Here is an 18409-nt window from a genome sequence, read left to right as displayed (position 1 = left end):
ATTGAACAATATTGTGGATACTACAAAATAGATGTTATAATTATTAAAGACATAAAGAAAAGAATTGAAAAACAAGAAAGAAATGAGCCACTATCATAAAAGAGCAGATATATTTGAAAGAAAACCAAATAAAATTTCTAAAACCAAAAAATTCAATCATTGAAATAAAAAACTCATGGAAGAATTAAGATGGAAGAATTAAGCAGCTGTTGAGACCACTTGGAGCAATAAAGGGGGAATTAAGAAAAAAATAAACCTAGTGACACAATTTACCATAGCTAAGATTTGGAAACAACCTAAGTGCCCATCAGCAGATGAGCGGATTAAAAAACTGTGGTACATCTATACAATGGAATACTATGCTGTGGTAAAAAAGAAAGAATTCTTACAATTTGAAACAGCATGTATGGAACTAGAGAGCATTATGCTAAGCAAAGTAAGCCATTCAGAGTAAGATAAATATCACATGATCTCACTCATTTATGGAATATAATGAACAACAAAAACTGATGAGCAAAAACAGATCCAAAGACAGAGAAGCATCTATCAGATCAACAAACCTCAGAGGGAAGGAAGGAGAGCATGGGAGAAGGGGAGAGATCAACTAAAAGTCTTATATGCATGCATATAAGCCTAACCAATGGACACAGTCAACAGCTGGGTGAGAGCATAAGTGGGGGGTGGAGCTCAATGAGGTGATAAGTATATATGTAATATCTTAATAAAAGAAAAAGGAAAAAATGAAAAAATAAATAAATAAATAAACCAAGGAAAGTGGAAGGAAAGGATAAAAATGAGATCAGAAACTAATAAACTAAAAAAATAAAGAAAATTAAAAAGGTATTTTATTGAATAGGCTAAATAAACATCTGATATGAATGATCAAGAAAAAGAAAAGGCACAAATAAACAATACTAAGGAGGGTGATACTCTAGAACTGTGATAATCTAGGGTTGTGCTCTAGAAACAATCTAAATATGGTAGAATTTTTTATTAAATCTAGCAATTTGGAAAATGGAAAAGAAATGCAAATTTTCTTTTTATAAAGAAAAGAAATATCTAAACTGATTCAAAAAGAAAGAAATCTCAATAGGCCTATAACTATTAAATAAATTAAGTCAAAGTTGTAAAATATATCACACAAAAATAGGTGGTTCCATAGACAAATTTTACCAAACATTCAAGGAATAAATAATCACAATAAATTGTTCATTATTTGAAAAGATGAAACATTTCTCAACTCTTTTATTAGGTCAAGGTAATTCTGGCCAGAGTCAGATAATACAGCAGGGGGGAAAAAATTACTATAGGAGAAACTTATTTAGGAACATAAATACAAAAATCCTCATGATAATGCTATTAGCATATGAAAAATACAGTATTTCATAAACAAAGTAGGTTTATATTTTTAAATATACAATATATTAATACTAGAGGCCCAGTGCATGAAATTCATGTATGGAGGTGGTGTCCCTCAGCCCAGCCTGCACCCTCTCCAATCTGGGACCCCTTGAGGAATGTCTTACTGTTCCTTTAGGCCCGATCCCAACTAACTGGGCATTCAGACATCCCTTTCATAATCCAGGACTGCTGGCTCCCAACTGCTTGCCTGCCTGCCTTCCTGATGGCCTGGTCACCCCTAACTGCCCTCCCCTGCTGGCCTGATTGCCCACAACTGCCCTCCCTTGCAGGCATGGTACCTCCCAACTGCCCTCCCCTGCTGGCCATCTTGTGGTGGCCATCTTGTGTCCACATGGGGGCAGCCATCTTTGACCACATGGGGCAGCCATCTTGTGTGTTGGAGTGATGGTCAATTTGCATATTACTTTTTATTAGATAGGATAATTCAATACATTTATAAATTAATGAAAATGTGATAATTTCAACAGTCACAGAAAAATAATTTAACATTTTTCTAGTAAAAGTGCTTGGAAAGGATATTGTCCACAAAATAAGATGGAAGGGATTTTGTCCACAAAATATGTCATATCTAAAAAAACAACCAAAAACTAAAGAAAAAACTATAGAAAACATCATTTAGGAAAATAGTAGCTTTCCCCAAAATCAGAAATATGACAAAGTTTGGCAAAAGTTTTTGAAGTCTGAAATACCACAAGTTAGTGATAATATAAAATAATGAGACTTTCATACTCCTCTGGTAAAGAGTAAATTGGAAAGCATTTTGGCAATATCTCATAAAGTTAAATTGTGTATAGCCCAAAACCCAATAATTAGTACCCTGGAGAAATGTCATTCAAAGTGTGTGCCTCGGCCAGCTGCCATCCACAAACTATCAGCATGACCGGCATTTTGAGTAAAGTATCCTCAAGAAACTACTGCATATGTTCAGGGCAGGGGATATTTACAAAAATGTCATTGCAGAACTGTTTGTAATTATGAAAAATCATAAATGACCCAAATTTACTTGAACTAGAAAATGGATAAATTATGGTTTATTTAGGTAATAGAATAGAATACAGTAGTTAAAAATCAATACTCTAGCACTATGTTTATCAACATTAATAAAATTGAAACTAGTATTGAATTAAAAACACAAATTTAGGATAATATATACAAAATGTTATTTATGTGAAAACTAAAAACATTTTTAAAAATCACATCAACTTTTAAAGATATCTGCATATCTACAAATGTTCATATCTTTACAGAACTTGGATTGAGAGAAAAATGCAAAGGGCTTTACCTTTATTAATTTAATCTTTAAAGTTGTGAGCAATTACAGAAAAAAGTTAACAATTGATATACTTCGGTGATAGTCCCATGAGTGCATATTACAATAACTTCAGTGTGTTTAAAATATTTAATAATAATCTTTTAAAAGTAATCCTATGGCCTCGGCCAGTTTCACTAGGTGGTTAGAGTGTCATCCCACATAACAAAGGGTCTCAGGTTCAATTCCTGGTCAAGGGCAAATATCTGGGTTGCAGGTTCAACCACTGGTCTTGGCATGTGGGAGACAACCAATCAATGTTTCTCTGTCACATTAATATTTTTCTCCCCCCTCACCCTTCCTTCTTGCCACTCTGTCTGCATATCAATAGAAAAAAAATTATCTTCAGGTGAGGATTTAAAAAAAAGTCATCCAATGATTTAGAAAGAATGGATATTATTTTAGTGATGAACAAAGTGAATCCCTAAATTTCCATACCACACTGAGACTATATGAGGGTCACGGAAAACTCTTAGAAGACATATGTCTAATATCTCTGACATCATGTAATAATCTTTTTCTTCTTTGGGTTAACAGAAAGAATTAACAGATTGTTATTAAGCAAGTTATACAAGACCTATGGACCTCTCTCCAGATGGCAAACTATGCTACAGAAAAAGTAAATGCAACAACAGCAGACTCCCTTGCTCACAGTCCCTTTATTTAGAGGTTTTGCTAGATTGCGTTCCATGAGTGCATAGACAAAACCTACCTCTAAGTGTCCAAATGTGGTGATAAATGTCCCTAGTGAACCTGGCTGAACTAAAGAGAGTTATGATTACATGTCACTAAGAGGCACAGTCTCCCATGGGGAGATGGTAAAGTGGTCAGAACACCTCCTCACTTGACAGAAAACTTCCCCACGGAGATGGCTGTTCACAAAAACCCTTCCAGGTCTGCTTCTGATAAGAATTGAGTCATACCACCCTCAGAGATCCATACTTCTCTGACTATAAGGATCCCCTCCTAAGGAAGGCTACAAGCATTGCAAGAAATTCCCGAGTTAAGCAATATATATGCTTATATGTTGGATAAGGCTAATAAAATACCTTTGTGTTCTGTCTGTTTGGTGTTCCAGAATTTAAAAACTTTAAAGTTAAGTCTGAACCTAAGCAGAGGAGGCAGCTCCTCACCTTGACCTATTATAAGGCAACCAGAGGCCCAAATGCACAAAATTCTTGCAAGAGTAGGCCTTCCTTTCCATGCTGCTGGCACCGGCTTCCCTCTGGCACGCAGGACCATGCTTCCCTTGCAGCCCTGGCTTAATCCAGGAGGTTATCTGAAAGGACATCCAGAGGATGTCTGGTCTAATGAGCATACTATGTTCTTATTATTATAGATGAGATAAGATCACATTGATTGAGGCACACCATTACCCAAGCAGTGTGGATACAGGGAGGGTATCAGACCTCTCTTCCAGAGTCCTCTGGAATTCAATTTGCATCAGTGTGCCCCATACTGTGGCTTGGAACAATGTGAAGACTTTAGATAATCTTTCATCTTTCATTGCTTCCAGTTGGCCCAAAAAAGCCAGCTTTTAAAAACACCTAAAAGAAATAAGTTAGATATTAGTACCATAGTGGGTATTCAGGAATGTCTTTTGAATTAGCCTATGAGCAGTTGATGTATTCATTTATCAGTTCTATTTATTGTTAAATTTTATTTCATCTCTAAAATATATGTTTGGTTTAATAAATATTAAGTTTACAAAAATATTTTATTTAATTCCATGGTTATATTGGTCCCTTAAAAACATAGATCATTCTCCCCCTTATCTGTTAATAATGTCTATGTTATCCAGGGAACTTGGCTTTTGTTTTCAGACAGGCCCAAGCAGGCAGTTATCTAAAGTGCCAGGCAGGATTCTGTAGCTTATTTTGAAGATAGCAATCCAGTAAATATTTTTAGGCTTTGTGGTCCACATATAGTCTCTGTAGAATTTTCCTCTTTTTTTATAAAACCTTTTAAAAATATAAAACCTTTTTTATTAAGTGGGTCATATAAAAAAAATAATAGGCCATAGAGATGGCCCTTAGTCCATAATTTGCTGACCCCTGCTCTAGAGAAAGGCACTTCTGTCCTAGGCATTAAATAATTCACACAAAAAATTTTTTTAGAATCATTAGTAAAGGCCAAGATGAGGTGAATGAAGTACCTAAGGCACAAATTTTAAGAATGCTGTCACTTTCAGAGTTGTGCAAGTCAGCAGTTGCATAACCCTAAGAGTAAACTCTTCCTTAAATTTTGTGCCTAAGGAGACTCACTTACTTCATGCTAGATGAGTAGTATACAGCAAAAATAACTAAACACACAAGGAAACAAAAATCAACAGAAACAACAAACAGCAAAACCAGATGCTCAGATACTAAAAATGTGGGAATCAAGTAACATTTTATGATTATGTCCTATAGAGTTCTTTTCCTATGAGCTCTTCAGCCTAGACCCTCCAATTCTCCTTCAAACTACATGGTACTTATCCTATCTAATAAAGATGGAATTTGCTAATTGACCCTCACAACATCCCAAAAATAGCGGTGCTCATAACCAATAGGGGGGAATATGCTATTTGATTGTCACACCCTCAAAGATGGCAGTGCCCATAGCCAATAAGGAGGAAATGTATTAATTGACTGCCATGCCCTCAAAGATGGTGGCACCCCATCCCCTAAACCCTTCTAGGGTGGCTGCTTGCACACCTGCCTCTGCAGTCCCCCAGTCACCTCAGCCCCACAGCCACCCAGGGCCAACCTGAGGCACAGGCAAGCCTCAAATGGTGGCTGCCCAGCTGATACCTGAGGCTCATTCAAGCCTCAGATGGTGACTTCCAAGTCACCAAGGGTCGCCTGAGGCTCAGGTAACCAGGGCTGGCCAATGCTTGCACTGCCAGCAGTGGCAGCAGCAGAGGGTAATGGGGGTGTCACCTTAGCCTGATCGCTGGGTCACCACCCCAGACTGTGAGAAGGGGCAGGCTAGGCTGAGGGACCTCCCCTCCAGTGCATGAATTTTTATGCACTGGGCCTCTAGTATAGATATAATTAGGAACAACATGTTGTCGACTATCAGATAAAATCAAATCTATTAGTTAGCGGTTTCTCAAAATATGTGAGTCCTACCAAGATCATCTAAGATAAAGCAGAATTTAGTGAATCACATTTAAGAAAGTTAACTTTGGATTCATTTTTATGGATAGCAGGGTTGACCTAAAGTTTTTAATTACTCAGACAGTCCTCTAGAATTAATTTCCTAAAATAGTACTTATGAATTAATCTGTTTACACACAAACAGTTAACCACAGCAAGTCGATTCATCTTTTTCTAGCGCTGAAATGTATACATATTTTTTAGCAGACTAAGGTTTATTCAGCATTTTATATCTTGACAGAGACTTGCTTAGATGAATAATTATAAAAGTGAATGTAGTCAAGGCTGAGGTTTAAGGAGCATTACATTTATCTCTCAAATAGAAAGGAAGTTTCCACTTTCACCTGTGCTCTATTTGTATTTGTGGTCACAAGAGCTAAAGAGTTCCTGATGCTTGATGACCTATAGTTTGCTCTTTTAGAATTTGGGAAATAGAAAGCCACACACCTGCTGGCTTCTTTCCTTTCCCATATTTGCTAGTGAATCAACAGCTGCATGGATGGCAGCTAGGATTGAGTACATACAACATTTCAGAGATTCAATTCAGCCTCCATATCTTTTTTCTGTATATATTTCTTCTATATGTGGGTCTATTATCCGTTAATAGAGATATAAGGACATTAAAGCTGCATAGATGTTGGATTTAAGGGAAAATAATAATGGAACTCTGTCATCATATATCTCACCACCAGCAAAACACATTGATCTGTAGTCTGGAGGACATCAACCAAACAAACAATGCATGCCTAAACACCCCAAAAGAAAGATAAACAGAATAGATTGCCTTGGGCTTCTTAGATCCTGGGACATAGTTTACCTTTGTTTAAAATCAGCAGTCAGTTTGGGAAACCTTCTCGGCATATCTTAATCCCTTCGGAGAAACCATTACAGTGCCGCTGCTGTAGATCTAAGTGAGGGTTCACTATACCTGAAGAAAGAAGTCCAGTTGAATCTGTGTTTAAAAAAAATTACCACCCTATATTTTGTCCTAATTGCTTCAGCTCGGGTTCAAAGAGTTTGAATTTGCTATTTCCTGTATGATCCTATATAATAAAGAGCTAATATGCTAATTAGACTGAACAGCAGAATGACCACTGAGATTATCGTCCGGACTACCATCCGGATTACCTTCTGGACACAGCCAGGGATAGGAGGCTGGCCAAAACTGTGAGGGGCTATGAGGACTGGCCAGGGCTACGAGGGACGTTGAGGAGTTGTAAGGGACTGCAAGGGCCAGCTGGGGCTGCAAGGGCTACCCAAGGCTGCTGGGGCTGTTAGGATTGAGCCCCTCACATGAATTTCTTGCACCAAGCCTCTAGTAGGTAATAATTAGTTCACCGACTCCCAACCTGATAACACTCACAGTGCTCATATTTTTATGTGGGAGTCCCCAAAGAGAATTTATCTGAAAATCCTTTAACTTGGAATGAACCCTATAGTCTGCAGTCCATCAAGACTTAATAAGCAAATACTTCTGGTAGGTGGAAAAGAATACATTTTTACTAGAATGTAAGTGTCTGGTATCACATCTATTCAAAAAAAACACCCCAGCCCCCCAACAAAATAAAACAGCTAGAGAGAAAAATAAGAATTCAAAAGGGAACTGATATCTCCAAGTAGAACAAACTGATTACAAAAAGGGATGATAAGAAGAAAGGAAAATGGCACAACAAAATTGTGTTTGCTGTTTTGCCTTACAAAAGATGTGGCCACATTCCAGCTTACATTTCACATCTAAGTTTATTCTGTATTGTAAATATCCTCCTATCACCTTTTCTTTCATCAAAAGAAGCACCACTAGAGCTGCAATCTCAGGTAGAAGCCTTTGAAAAGCCATCTAAGGAGCCACTGAATCTGGCTCTCAGCAAAGTCTTCTGGAAGAAGCTTAGCAGCACTCCTTCTAACTCATACTAAAGTTTTATTTTAAAAAATGGGAATGAGACAACTGTGTGCAGGGTCACAGAAATCTATATATATAAAAACCTAATATGCAAATTGTACCCACAGGAATTCAACCTGGAGACAATCACTCGCTATGACATGTACTGACCATTAGGGGGCTGTGTGGAATGAAAGAAGGCCCCAGCCAGAAGTCAGTAGCTGGAGAAGAGAGGCCCCAGCCAGCAGTTGGAAGGCCCTAATCAGTCCTGATCACTGGCCAGGCCTAGGGATCCTACTCATGCACAAATTTTGTGCACCAGCCCTCTAGAAAATAAATAAAAGCCATATATCCACATTCCCGTACTCCCATCCCATTCAGATGATATGCAAAAAGTAGCAAAGGTCGGATCCTATGACACCTTACCGTGATGCACACTCATTTCCTTTAAGTACACATGAAGAGCTGTTTTTATTAGAACATGAAGCTTTTTTTTATTACTTTGTCTTATGAGTTAAAGAAAAAAAAAATTCCTGCTGAATCAGAGCTAACTCCATGGGAGGCAACTCTAATAGGTAACAGAATGGCTCCAAAATAGAGGTAGCTAATTAGATTCCTTGCTAGATGGAAGCAATGTCCCTAAATGCATTCAGAAACCCAGCCGATACAAAACAATGAGGCAAAAACATACAGCGTGAATGAACATGAAGTGTTTGCATTGCAAGAACTCAAACTGCAGCATCATTGTTTAGCATCACACTTTCCAAAAATAGGTCACAGACTGTCAAGATTGGGATCTTAATTACAGGAAGTTAATAAAAATGCAAAATACTACAGAACCTTAGAAATCGGAATCAGTAACATCTGGCTACATATTCCAATGGTGATTAGTGCTCTAAAGACATAAGTGCGTGACAAATATACAACTTTGAGGCTGACAGCCTCCGGCCAAGCTTTATAGAAGTCTGTAATTCTAAAGAGAAAGCTGAGAATCTTTAAACCCATGACATAAGGAAATAAAGCCATGTAGTTAACAGTAAGAATTTTTATTATTATTTTTTTTTTTAGCAATCCTACCTAATAAAAGAGAAACATGCAAATTGACCACACCTTTGCTCCCAAGCCATGCCCACCTGTCAATCAGGGTGAGTATGCAAATTAACCCAACCACGATGGTGGTTAATTTGCATATCCAGGCCAGAGCAAAGACTGAAGACAGAGTAGAAAGAAGCCAAGTGCTGCAGAAAGGAATGAAACTGGCAGGGCAGCGACCTCAGCAGGAATCTTCCTACAACGGGCCACTAGTCTATATAATAAAAGCCTAAGTAACTGTTACTGTGGAATGACCAGAATGACCAGTCATATGATGCATGCTGAGCCAGGAGGTGATGCTCAATGCAGGAGCTACCCCATAGTGGTCAGTGTGCTCCCACAGGGGAGTGCCACTCAGCCAGAAGCCAAGCTCACAGCTGGTGAGCACAGAGGCAGTGGCAGGAGCCTCCCCTGCCTCCACAGAAGCACTAAGGAGTAGCAAGCCAAACAGTAAAGAGCAGCGAGCAGGCGGGCTGTAAGGAGTGAGGGGTCCCAGACTGCAAAAGGGTGCAGGTCGGGCTGAGAGACCCCCCCCCCTCTCAGTGCATGAATTTTATGCACCAAGCCTCTAGTTAAAAACTTGAAAAACCTGATTGATCACCCACCTTATCCCATCATCCTTCTACCACCACCTACTCATCACAAAGTATCCACTACAATTATCCAATACATGTAAACAACCTAAGTATCCATCTACAGATGACTTGATAAAAAAGTTTCAGTATATATTCAGTGGAATATTAAATAACAATAAAAAAGGAGGAAATCCTGCCATATGAGAAAACATGCTTGAGCCTTGAAGGCATTATGCTAGGTGAAATCTTTCAGACAGAGAAAGACAAATATATATGCCCTCACTTATATGTAGAATCTTAAAAAAAGAAAATGAAAACAGCAAACTCATAGAAAAAGAAATCAGATTTGTAGTTAACTGGAGTAGATGGGAAATGAGAAACTGGATGAAGGTCGTCAAATAGTGCAAACTTCTAGTTATAAAATAAATAATACTAGGGATGCAAGTACTGCATGATGACTAGAGTAAACACTGCTATCAGTACATATGAGTTAAGATAGTAATTCCTACGAGTTCACATCTCAAGGAAAAGAAATTTTATTGTCATTTTTTGTATGTATAAAATAATGGATGTTAACTGAGCTGGTGGTAATCATTTCATATAATTACCATAAGTCAAATAATTGTTCTGTACTCCTTAAGATTATACAGTGCTTTATATCAAGAAGATCTCAATATAACTTGGAAAGAAAAGAAACAAAAAAAGAGTATTCACTGCCCAGAAATTTATAACTGAAGAGATAGACACTATTAGGGAGAGGGAAGATATTAGTCTTGGGAAGAATGACTGGATGGAAGTTTTAAACAATTAGAAATGGATTTAGGAAATGTCTTTATGGTCAACTTAGTTAATTCAGACCAAACAATTTCCTTTATGCTTATATATCTGTCTAAATCCCCCAATTGATTATTCAATCTCTCTTTATTATACTTTGCCCTTGTAGACAATGACATAGAAGCTCATCCACATTTTAGCATGAAATTTAAGATGGAATTTAAATGGTAGCGTTAAGCATTCCAATGTTACACAATTGAGCCTGCTTTGTGAAATCCTTCTGTATGTCCACTTGAATCTCAATTCAAAGGCAATCTTGTGGAGGTTTTAAAGATCTCACTTTTTAAAAGTATTTCTTATTGATTTTATTTTTAAGAAAAAGAAGAAGGGAGAAGGATGGAGAGATAGAAACATTGATGGGAGAGAAACATCATCCATTGGCTGTCTCCTGTGCACTTCCTACTGGAGATTAAGCCTGTAATATGGCCATGTGCCCTGACCAGGAGCTGAGGAGGTAACCTCTTGGTTCATGGATTAATGCTCAACCACTAAGCCACACTAGCTGGACTAAAGATCTCTTTTAATTGCTTTCATTTTTATTCCCTTTATTATGTAAAGAGAACTGGTAAATGTTTCTTAAAGAGACATTCAATATGACTTAAGTAAAGTGTATGCCCAAGTGTAGATTACAAAGAAGTCCAGTTCTTACCTGGCATTTTGTTTATATTGGGCTTTATACACCTCACAAAATGAGGTGCTGTTGATTTTAGGTTAGTCATCAATTTACTAGGTGTACAAGTTAATAATGGTGTATTTTGTAATCAAAGAAAACATGATAATTTAAGACAAATATCAAAAGTGCTTTATTCAAAGTAATGTCCATAGCTAGCTATAAATTTCCCCCATCTTTCAGGTAATTTATGGATACCATCCCAATAGAACTTTTCTTGTTTTGAGACAAACCATTCAGAGACCCAATTTTCCACTTCTTCATACGTTTTCAGTGCTGTTCAAAAAGTGTGTGTGCCATCATTCTGAACAATGGTAATTTGAAGGAGCAAGGTCTGGTGAATACAGAGGGTGGGTTAATACTTTCCATTCAAGATCTATTAATGTGTCTTTAACTGGTTTTGAAGTGTGTGATGGTGCATGATCATGAAGCAAAATTACTTTGCCATGTCTTATGGCACATTCTGGTCATTTCACGATCAAAGCATGGTTCAAATTGATTATTTGTTGTCGGTGGCCATCAGTATTAATGGTTTTACCTGGTTTTAGAAGTTAATAATACACCACACCTTCCTGATCCCACCAAACGCAGATAATTGTCTTCTTACCATAGTGATTTGGCCTTTCAGTGGATATTGATGATTGACCTAGATCAACCCATGATTTTGTGTGTTTGGGATTCTCAAATCTACTTTTCATCACCAGTCACAATTTGATGCAAAAAAAATTCTTTCTTGCTGTTGAAACATCATTTTACTGATGACTTTTGGTTTTCCATTTGCCTTTTGTTTAGTTAATGTGGCACCTATTTTCCTTCCTTTAAAATTTTTCCCATTGCTTGTAAATGATCAGAAATTGCTGAGCAACGTTTAATCTTTCTGCAAGTTACTTTTTAGTTGACATGCATCTTCATCCAATAATGCTTGTACTTGTTGGTCTTCAAACTTTTTTGTTTGGCCTGGACGTTGTCTTTCACAATGAAATCATCACTTTTAAAGTATTTAAACCAGTGTTCACAAGTATCTTGAGATAGAGCATGTTCACCATAAGCTTCCCGAAGTATACGATAACTTTTTCTTCAAAATAAAGTAATGAATTAAAATTTTCCACAAATGCTCTTTTTTTGGCATGAAATTTGACATTTTCAACTTTCAACTTTTCCAAGTTGGCTGGCTTCAGATACTTTATTCTTATTTGAAGATGTAAAATTTCAAGTAAGTAATAATGTATGCAGATTGTGGGATAATTAATATATAAATAGATGCAATTAAAAATTACTTTATGCAGAGATGCAACCATTTGGAATGAAGCTCCCTTCTTGTGTTTATTTTCCTCAAACTGTAGAGAGAAAAAAAGACATTCAAAAAGCTCTTTTTGTCACATTACCAGGCCCTACTGATGAAAGCATATATTCATCTAAGTTCTAGAAGCACTATGACAATATCTACAAAAGCTTTTAAAATACTTATGTCTTAACACAAAAAGTATATTTCTAGTGCTTTCCTTGAGGAAATAATTAACCAACTGTATAAAGATACTCATTGCAGCACTATTTAGTCATACAAAAAAATTAAGCAAAAAAAAATGATCAAATGTTCATCCATAGTAAGTTGGTTTCATTAAATTATGAAAGAACGGGTATACAGTAAAATGCTTCAACTTTTTTAAATGATAGTGTGGATCCATATAACTGACATGGAAATATTTCTAGAATTTAAGAGAAAGAGTGGGTCACAAAATGTTATGATCCTGTATGTATATACATGGTTTTGTGTATATATGCCATTTTAAAATAATGTTTTAATTGATTTCAAAGAGAGGAAGGGAAAGGAAGAGAGAGAAAAAAACATCTCTGAAAGAGAAACATAGATGGGTTGCCTCCTGCACACCTTCTCTGGGGATGAAGCCTACAACCTGGTCATGTGCCCTGACAGGGAATCAAGCCAGTGACCACCTGGTGCCTGGGATGCTGCTCAACCAACTGAGCCACATTGTCCAAGTTGTACATGTTTTTAAGTGCAGTTGTATTATGGGTGGGTATACACATAAAAAATGTTGGGGGAGTATACATCAAAATGTTAGCAGTTGTTATCTCCTATGTAAAATTATACGTAATCTTGATGTTCCTCTTTTTAGCTTTTCTATATTTTCTGTGGTTTTGGCAACACTCATACATTACTTTTATAATTTATAAAAAAATATCTACTTCCACTTTCTTGAAGCAAAAACAAATTTATGCTAAGCCAATTTGTTTTACAAACATCTGTGTAGTGCTAACTCACTAAGATGTAAAACAACAACAAAATCCATGGGCAATCTAGAAAAAAATGGGCCAGCCATCAATCTGAAAAACTAATAAAATATTATTTCTGCCTGAGTAGTACTGTGCTGGGACAGATGTCATAAAGTTTAATTATGAATGTCCTACTGACATTCCCTAGGTCCTCAAAGGGAACCACTTGAGTTGTCTGTACTTCAGTTTCTCCATACATGAAAAGGAAATATACTACCTTCCATTAATTTTTTTATTATAACTGGTTTAAAATAAAATAAAATGTGGTTTATTATAGGTAAATTGATGTTTGGCTGAGTCGGAAACTTGGAGGCAAGTATTTGCAGGGTGTGCTTAAATAATTATGGAAAAAGACATTCTGGCCAATTCTCTTCTATTTACAAAGAACACAGCACATATCCTGAAGAATTAAAAGATGACTTCCTCTCTAATTCTCTGCCCAAACCTCTCTCTGATTTCTCCTGATCAGAGAATTACTCATCTGGAAGCCATAAGCAATGTGACCACTGTCTAACAGACCTCTCAGAGCCACTTTTGAACCTATTAGAATTAGGCAGATGCATTGCCTGAAGATGATCAAGGTCCAACACAGTAGTCTCCATCTGTCAACTTCCTCTTGAGACAGGCCAACAGGATTTCAGGCATGCTTCTGAATTATGTCATCATGTGCTGGTAAAGCCAGAAAGAAAGAGCTAAATTATTTCTCCATCCATCGGCTGCCTCCTACATGCCCTCTATTGGGGATCAAACCCAGTCAGGTGTTCCTAATTATCCCAGAGGGGCCTGGAGTTCACTTGAAGCGGGGTGTAAGATAATAAGAGAAAGGGAATGTTAGGAGGTAAGAGTACTCACCCCATTTAAAGAATAGTTAGCATTCTGCCCAATTGCCATGAAGATAGCTGAACCAGGCTGGTCAGATTTTCTATTTTCACATAAATCTGTCTCATTTTTTAAAAGAAATATGGTAACTAAATATGTATATGAAATCTTCTGATTATTCTTTAACCTGTCTGGGCCAAACACAACCATGCTTGAAGGCCAGGTTTTTCTCAAGGGCTGCCAATCTGTGACTTTGCTATGAACTGTGAGAGTGTCCTTCTGTAGCTAGCCTAGCTTTAGTTTTGGTTGTGAGGCTTATGTTAGGAACTTCAGCTCAGTATCTTCAAATCCTTTGTGTCATGGTGCAGAAGTCTGAATTGTAGCCTGTCCATCTCTCCATTTTGTTTCTAAGAAATCCTGCTTCCTACCTTGGCTTTGCCATTTAATAGATTTCTGAAACTGGGGGTGTGACTTACTCTTCCACACTTGCTCTTGTAAGAAAGGGAGAGATTTTCCTCTCTATATATCTGAAAGGGTCATGACAAGGCTTGAGTAAGATGATGTATCTGAAAGTTCTTTGTAAATTACAAACTACTAAACAAGATTACTTGTTAGTTGATCAATAAATATTTATGGAGTACCTGCTAAACAGGCATTTGCTACATGCTTGTGGCTATGATTGAACAAATCAGGTATAATTCCTATCATCATGAAGCTTAGAATAACATCAAGTTATTATAATAGAAAAGCACTGTGAAGGAGAATTTCAAGATATTTGGGGAATATCTATTAAAGTGACATGTTATTTCCCCAAAATTCTTTTTCAAAACATGGTTTTCTGCTGTCTCTTTGCATCCTGGTTGAGCAGAAGATAAAGGCAGACCAGAACAGGCTTCTTGAAATATATCTATCTTTGAGCACCATTTCCTTGAAGAACCATCAACATGAGGAGAGAAATGTTAATAAGAGAGGACAACTAGACCTTGGAGCAGACAAATATCACAAGAAAGAAGCAAGAGTTGTTGTAAGCATCAAAGCAACCATGAGAACCATGAGTTTCATTTTGAGGCTGAAAAATGAGGGAAGATTGTTTGACTTACCACTGTCAGTACTGAAGTAATTTTCAAAAAGATTTGCCAAGAGTTTGTTAGATGACTTCTGAAATATAGCCACCACCCTTTCATTAAGAATGTCTTTGTTTTTTTTAAGCCAGACACTGATGTTATAAGGCACCTTTGGAAAGACACACAGTTTGGGTAACAAAAGAGGAGAATATATAAATTAACATAGCAAATTATTCATTTCTTAAAAAAAAAAACACACTTTAAATTAGTTTGATGTAACAATACTGAATAATACTCCCAGAAGTCTTTGTGCCACCCAAAGAGATTCTCAGAATTTACCCTTTGCACTGAAGTAAAAAGGGAGAGAAAGGGAGGTAAGAAACAGAGAAAAGAAGAAGGGAGAAAAGAGAAGGAAGAAATAGATGGTATTTCAAATAGAAACAGTTCACATCAGCACTCCTTCATAGGCGAGAATAGATGAAACAATCCAAGTGTCTCTGACACACTGTGAGTATTCAAAAAACCATTGACAATTGTAATGGTATTTTGCTCTAAATATTATTATCTACACTAATAAAAGAGAAAGATGCAAATTGACTGTACCTTTGTGAAACCCAACAACCAATCAGGAGTGAGTATGCAAATTAACCAAATAAAGATGGCAGGTTAATTTACATGCAGGGGCACCATGCAGCCTGGGGCAGGGTGGAATGCTTGAATCATCATCATGGTGACTGACGACACAGGTGTTCTGCACTGTCTTAGCTGCTCCAGGCCTATGGGCAGCATGGGAAGGTGGAAAGGCAGCTCCAGCCTGAGTGAAGGCATTGCCAGCAACCAGGGTAAGGAAAGCCCATTCTTGCATGAATCTTCATACATCAGGCCTCTCATAATTAATATTTAAAGATATTAAGGAATGCCGAAACTGGTTTGGCTCAATGGCTAGAGCATCAGCCTGCAGACTGAAAGGCCCAGGGTTCGGTTCCAGTCAAGGGCAAGTACCTTGATTGCAGGCACATCCCCAGTAGGGAGTGTGTAAGAGGCAGCTGATTGATGATTCTCTCTCATCGATGTTTCTAACTCTCTATCCCTCTCTGTAAAAAATCAATAAAATATACATTTTTAAAAGAATATCAAGGAAGAAAATTACAAGCAAATCTATACAGTTGGTTGGTCATTTTTAGGTTGAAGTATTACTTTATTCTTTATCAGTTATTGTTCTGTTCTATCTATTGTAGAATCACTGACCAGAAACATAAAAGCAGAAAAAAGACGCATACACACACACACACACACACACACACCCTCGCACCAGAGGGGAAATGTGAAGAAGCAGTGAGATTCATTGGAAACCTTTGTTAGCCATAGGTTTGAGATCATTACTTTACAGTGACTATTTCTTTATATTGTTTCTTCCTTGGTGTGCTCTACTTCACCAAGTAGTATGAGAGATTTTTTTAATCTTCAATAAAAGATTAATTGAAATCACTCATTCATACACTCTTAAATTAAAAGTAAGGACAAATAAGGAGAAACCCATGACTTTGATAGTTTCCATGACTTTCTAAAGTATCTTACTTTGAGTTGGGGTGACAGAGTCTATTTTGAGATTTTTGACCTCTGTGCACATGGAAAACTATTATAGTATAGCTATTTCATTTCCTAAGTGCAAAAAGGCTGAACCAACTTTTTCTAGAAATGAGATTTATTTTGTTCATTTCTTCATTTAATCTAAACTTTAGTTATATATTACTTAAAGACTTTGGCTGAGTGCATTTGAAACAGTCAGGACTGAAGCTCTATAGGTGACTTACCACTTCCGCATAATGGACAAGTTCAAGGTAAGCTTCATATTTCTTCTTCTTATCAGGCTTGGGCTTCTGGAAATGAACTGACTTTCCAAAATTGTTGTCAAAAAGTTTGGTCTTGAAAGTTACATCTGTAACCTGAGAAAACATACATTCCTCTTCAAGGATAAAAAAGATTTCCATTGGCTGTTGGTGATTCATACAAACAGCAAATGAGAAACACTTGGAAATAGCATTTTCAGAAGGGGGTTAGTGTAAACTCTTTCTCAGGAACTTAATCAGTTGACAAAGGGAAGGGATATTCACTATCTATAACTAGCCATTATCCAGTCAACAAATAGTAATTAAATATCTACAAGGAGCCAGGCACCAGTAGGAGTAGCCATATGGCCATGAACCACATAGACAAAATGCCTTTCTTCAGAGTACTTACATTCTAGGGAAGAAAACAGACAAGTAAACAAAAAATAACTGACTTATTTTCATATAAATGCTCAGAAGAAATAATGCAAAATAAAGAGATAGAGCATGATTTCTTCTGAACACTTACATTTCTTCTGAGTGGGAACTATTTTAGTAAGATTGTGGGCAAGACCCTCTGAACTGAATGAGAAGAGCAATTCTGAGAAGATGTGTGTAAATTATTCTGCACAGAGAAATAAAGAGTACAAAGCTCTGAAGTAGTGGCGAATTTGAGGTCCTGCCAGAGTCAAGTGTGGACAGAGCAAAGCTAGTCAGATGGAGTACGCGGTTACAAGATAAAGTCAGAGAGGTAAGGAGTACTGGATCCCAAAGGTCTTATAGACCATGGTGAGACATTTGGAATTTATTTTAAGTGTAATAGGAAGCCTTTGGAAATTTTTAACATAAAATGATTTATGCTTGAAAAGGATCATAGGTTTAGAACAGGGGTTGGCAAAGTAGACCCTATGAGCCAAATCTTATCTATGGCCTGTATTAGAAAGCCAGTGAACTAATAATGGTTTTTATACTTTTTAAAAATATTTTTATGGATTTCAGAGAGCAAGGAAGAGAGAGAGAGAGAGAGAGAGAGAGAGAGAGAGAGAGAGAGAGAGAGAGAGAGAGAGAGATTAATGATGAGAGAGAATCACTGATTTCCTGCCTCCTGAACACACCCCACTGGAGATCTGAGCTCACAACCAAGGCATGTGCCATGACAGTAATCAAACCTGTACTCTTCAGTCTGCAGGCCAACACTCTATGCACTAAACCAAACTGGCCAGGGCCAGTTTTTACAATTTTACTTTTTATTGGTTTTATATTTTTAAAGGGGTATAAAAACAATAACAGGATATGTGATAGAAAAACTGATGACCCCAGGTGGCAGAATTTCTCTCTATATATCAATATATATATATAAAAACCTAGCTGAAACCAGTTTGGCTCAGTGGATAGAGTGTCGGCCTGCAGACTGAAAGGTCCCAGGTTTAATTCTGGTCAAGGGCATGTACCTTGGTTGCAGGCACATCCCCAGTAGCGGGTGT

The 18409-nt window shown here is 37.1% G+C and overlaps 1 protein-coding gene across 1 annotated transcript in view; it reads right to left on the bottom strand.

Moving 5' to 3' along the window:
* The window catches only part of MYH15 (myosin heavy chain 15), a 150527-nt gene that overhangs the window by 81605 nt on the left and 50513 nt on the right, over positions 1–18409 (bottom strand). Inside the window, 9 exon segments of the mRNA XM_036445109.2 lie at positions 4141–4265; positions 4832–4886; positions 6689–6710; positions 6713–6799; positions 10901–10977; positions 12104–12258; positions 13538–13545; positions 15133–15265; positions 16911–17090. Coding sequence (XP_036301002.2) covers positions 4141–4265; positions 4832–4886; positions 6689–6710; positions 6713–6799; positions 10901–10977; positions 12104–12258; positions 13538–13545; positions 15133–15265; positions 16911–17090 — 842 coding nt within the window.

This window comes from Pipistrellus kuhlii, unplaced genomic scaffold, assembly GCF_014108245.1.
Source record: "Pipistrellus kuhlii isolate mPipKuh1 unplaced genomic scaffold, mPipKuh1.p scaffold_m20_p_2, whole genome shotgun sequence".
Lineage (NCBI taxonomy): Eukaryota > Metazoa > Chordata > Mammalia > Chiroptera > Vespertilionidae > Pipistrellus > Pipistrellus kuhlii.
This window is presented reverse-complemented; position numbering and strand designations above follow the sequence as displayed.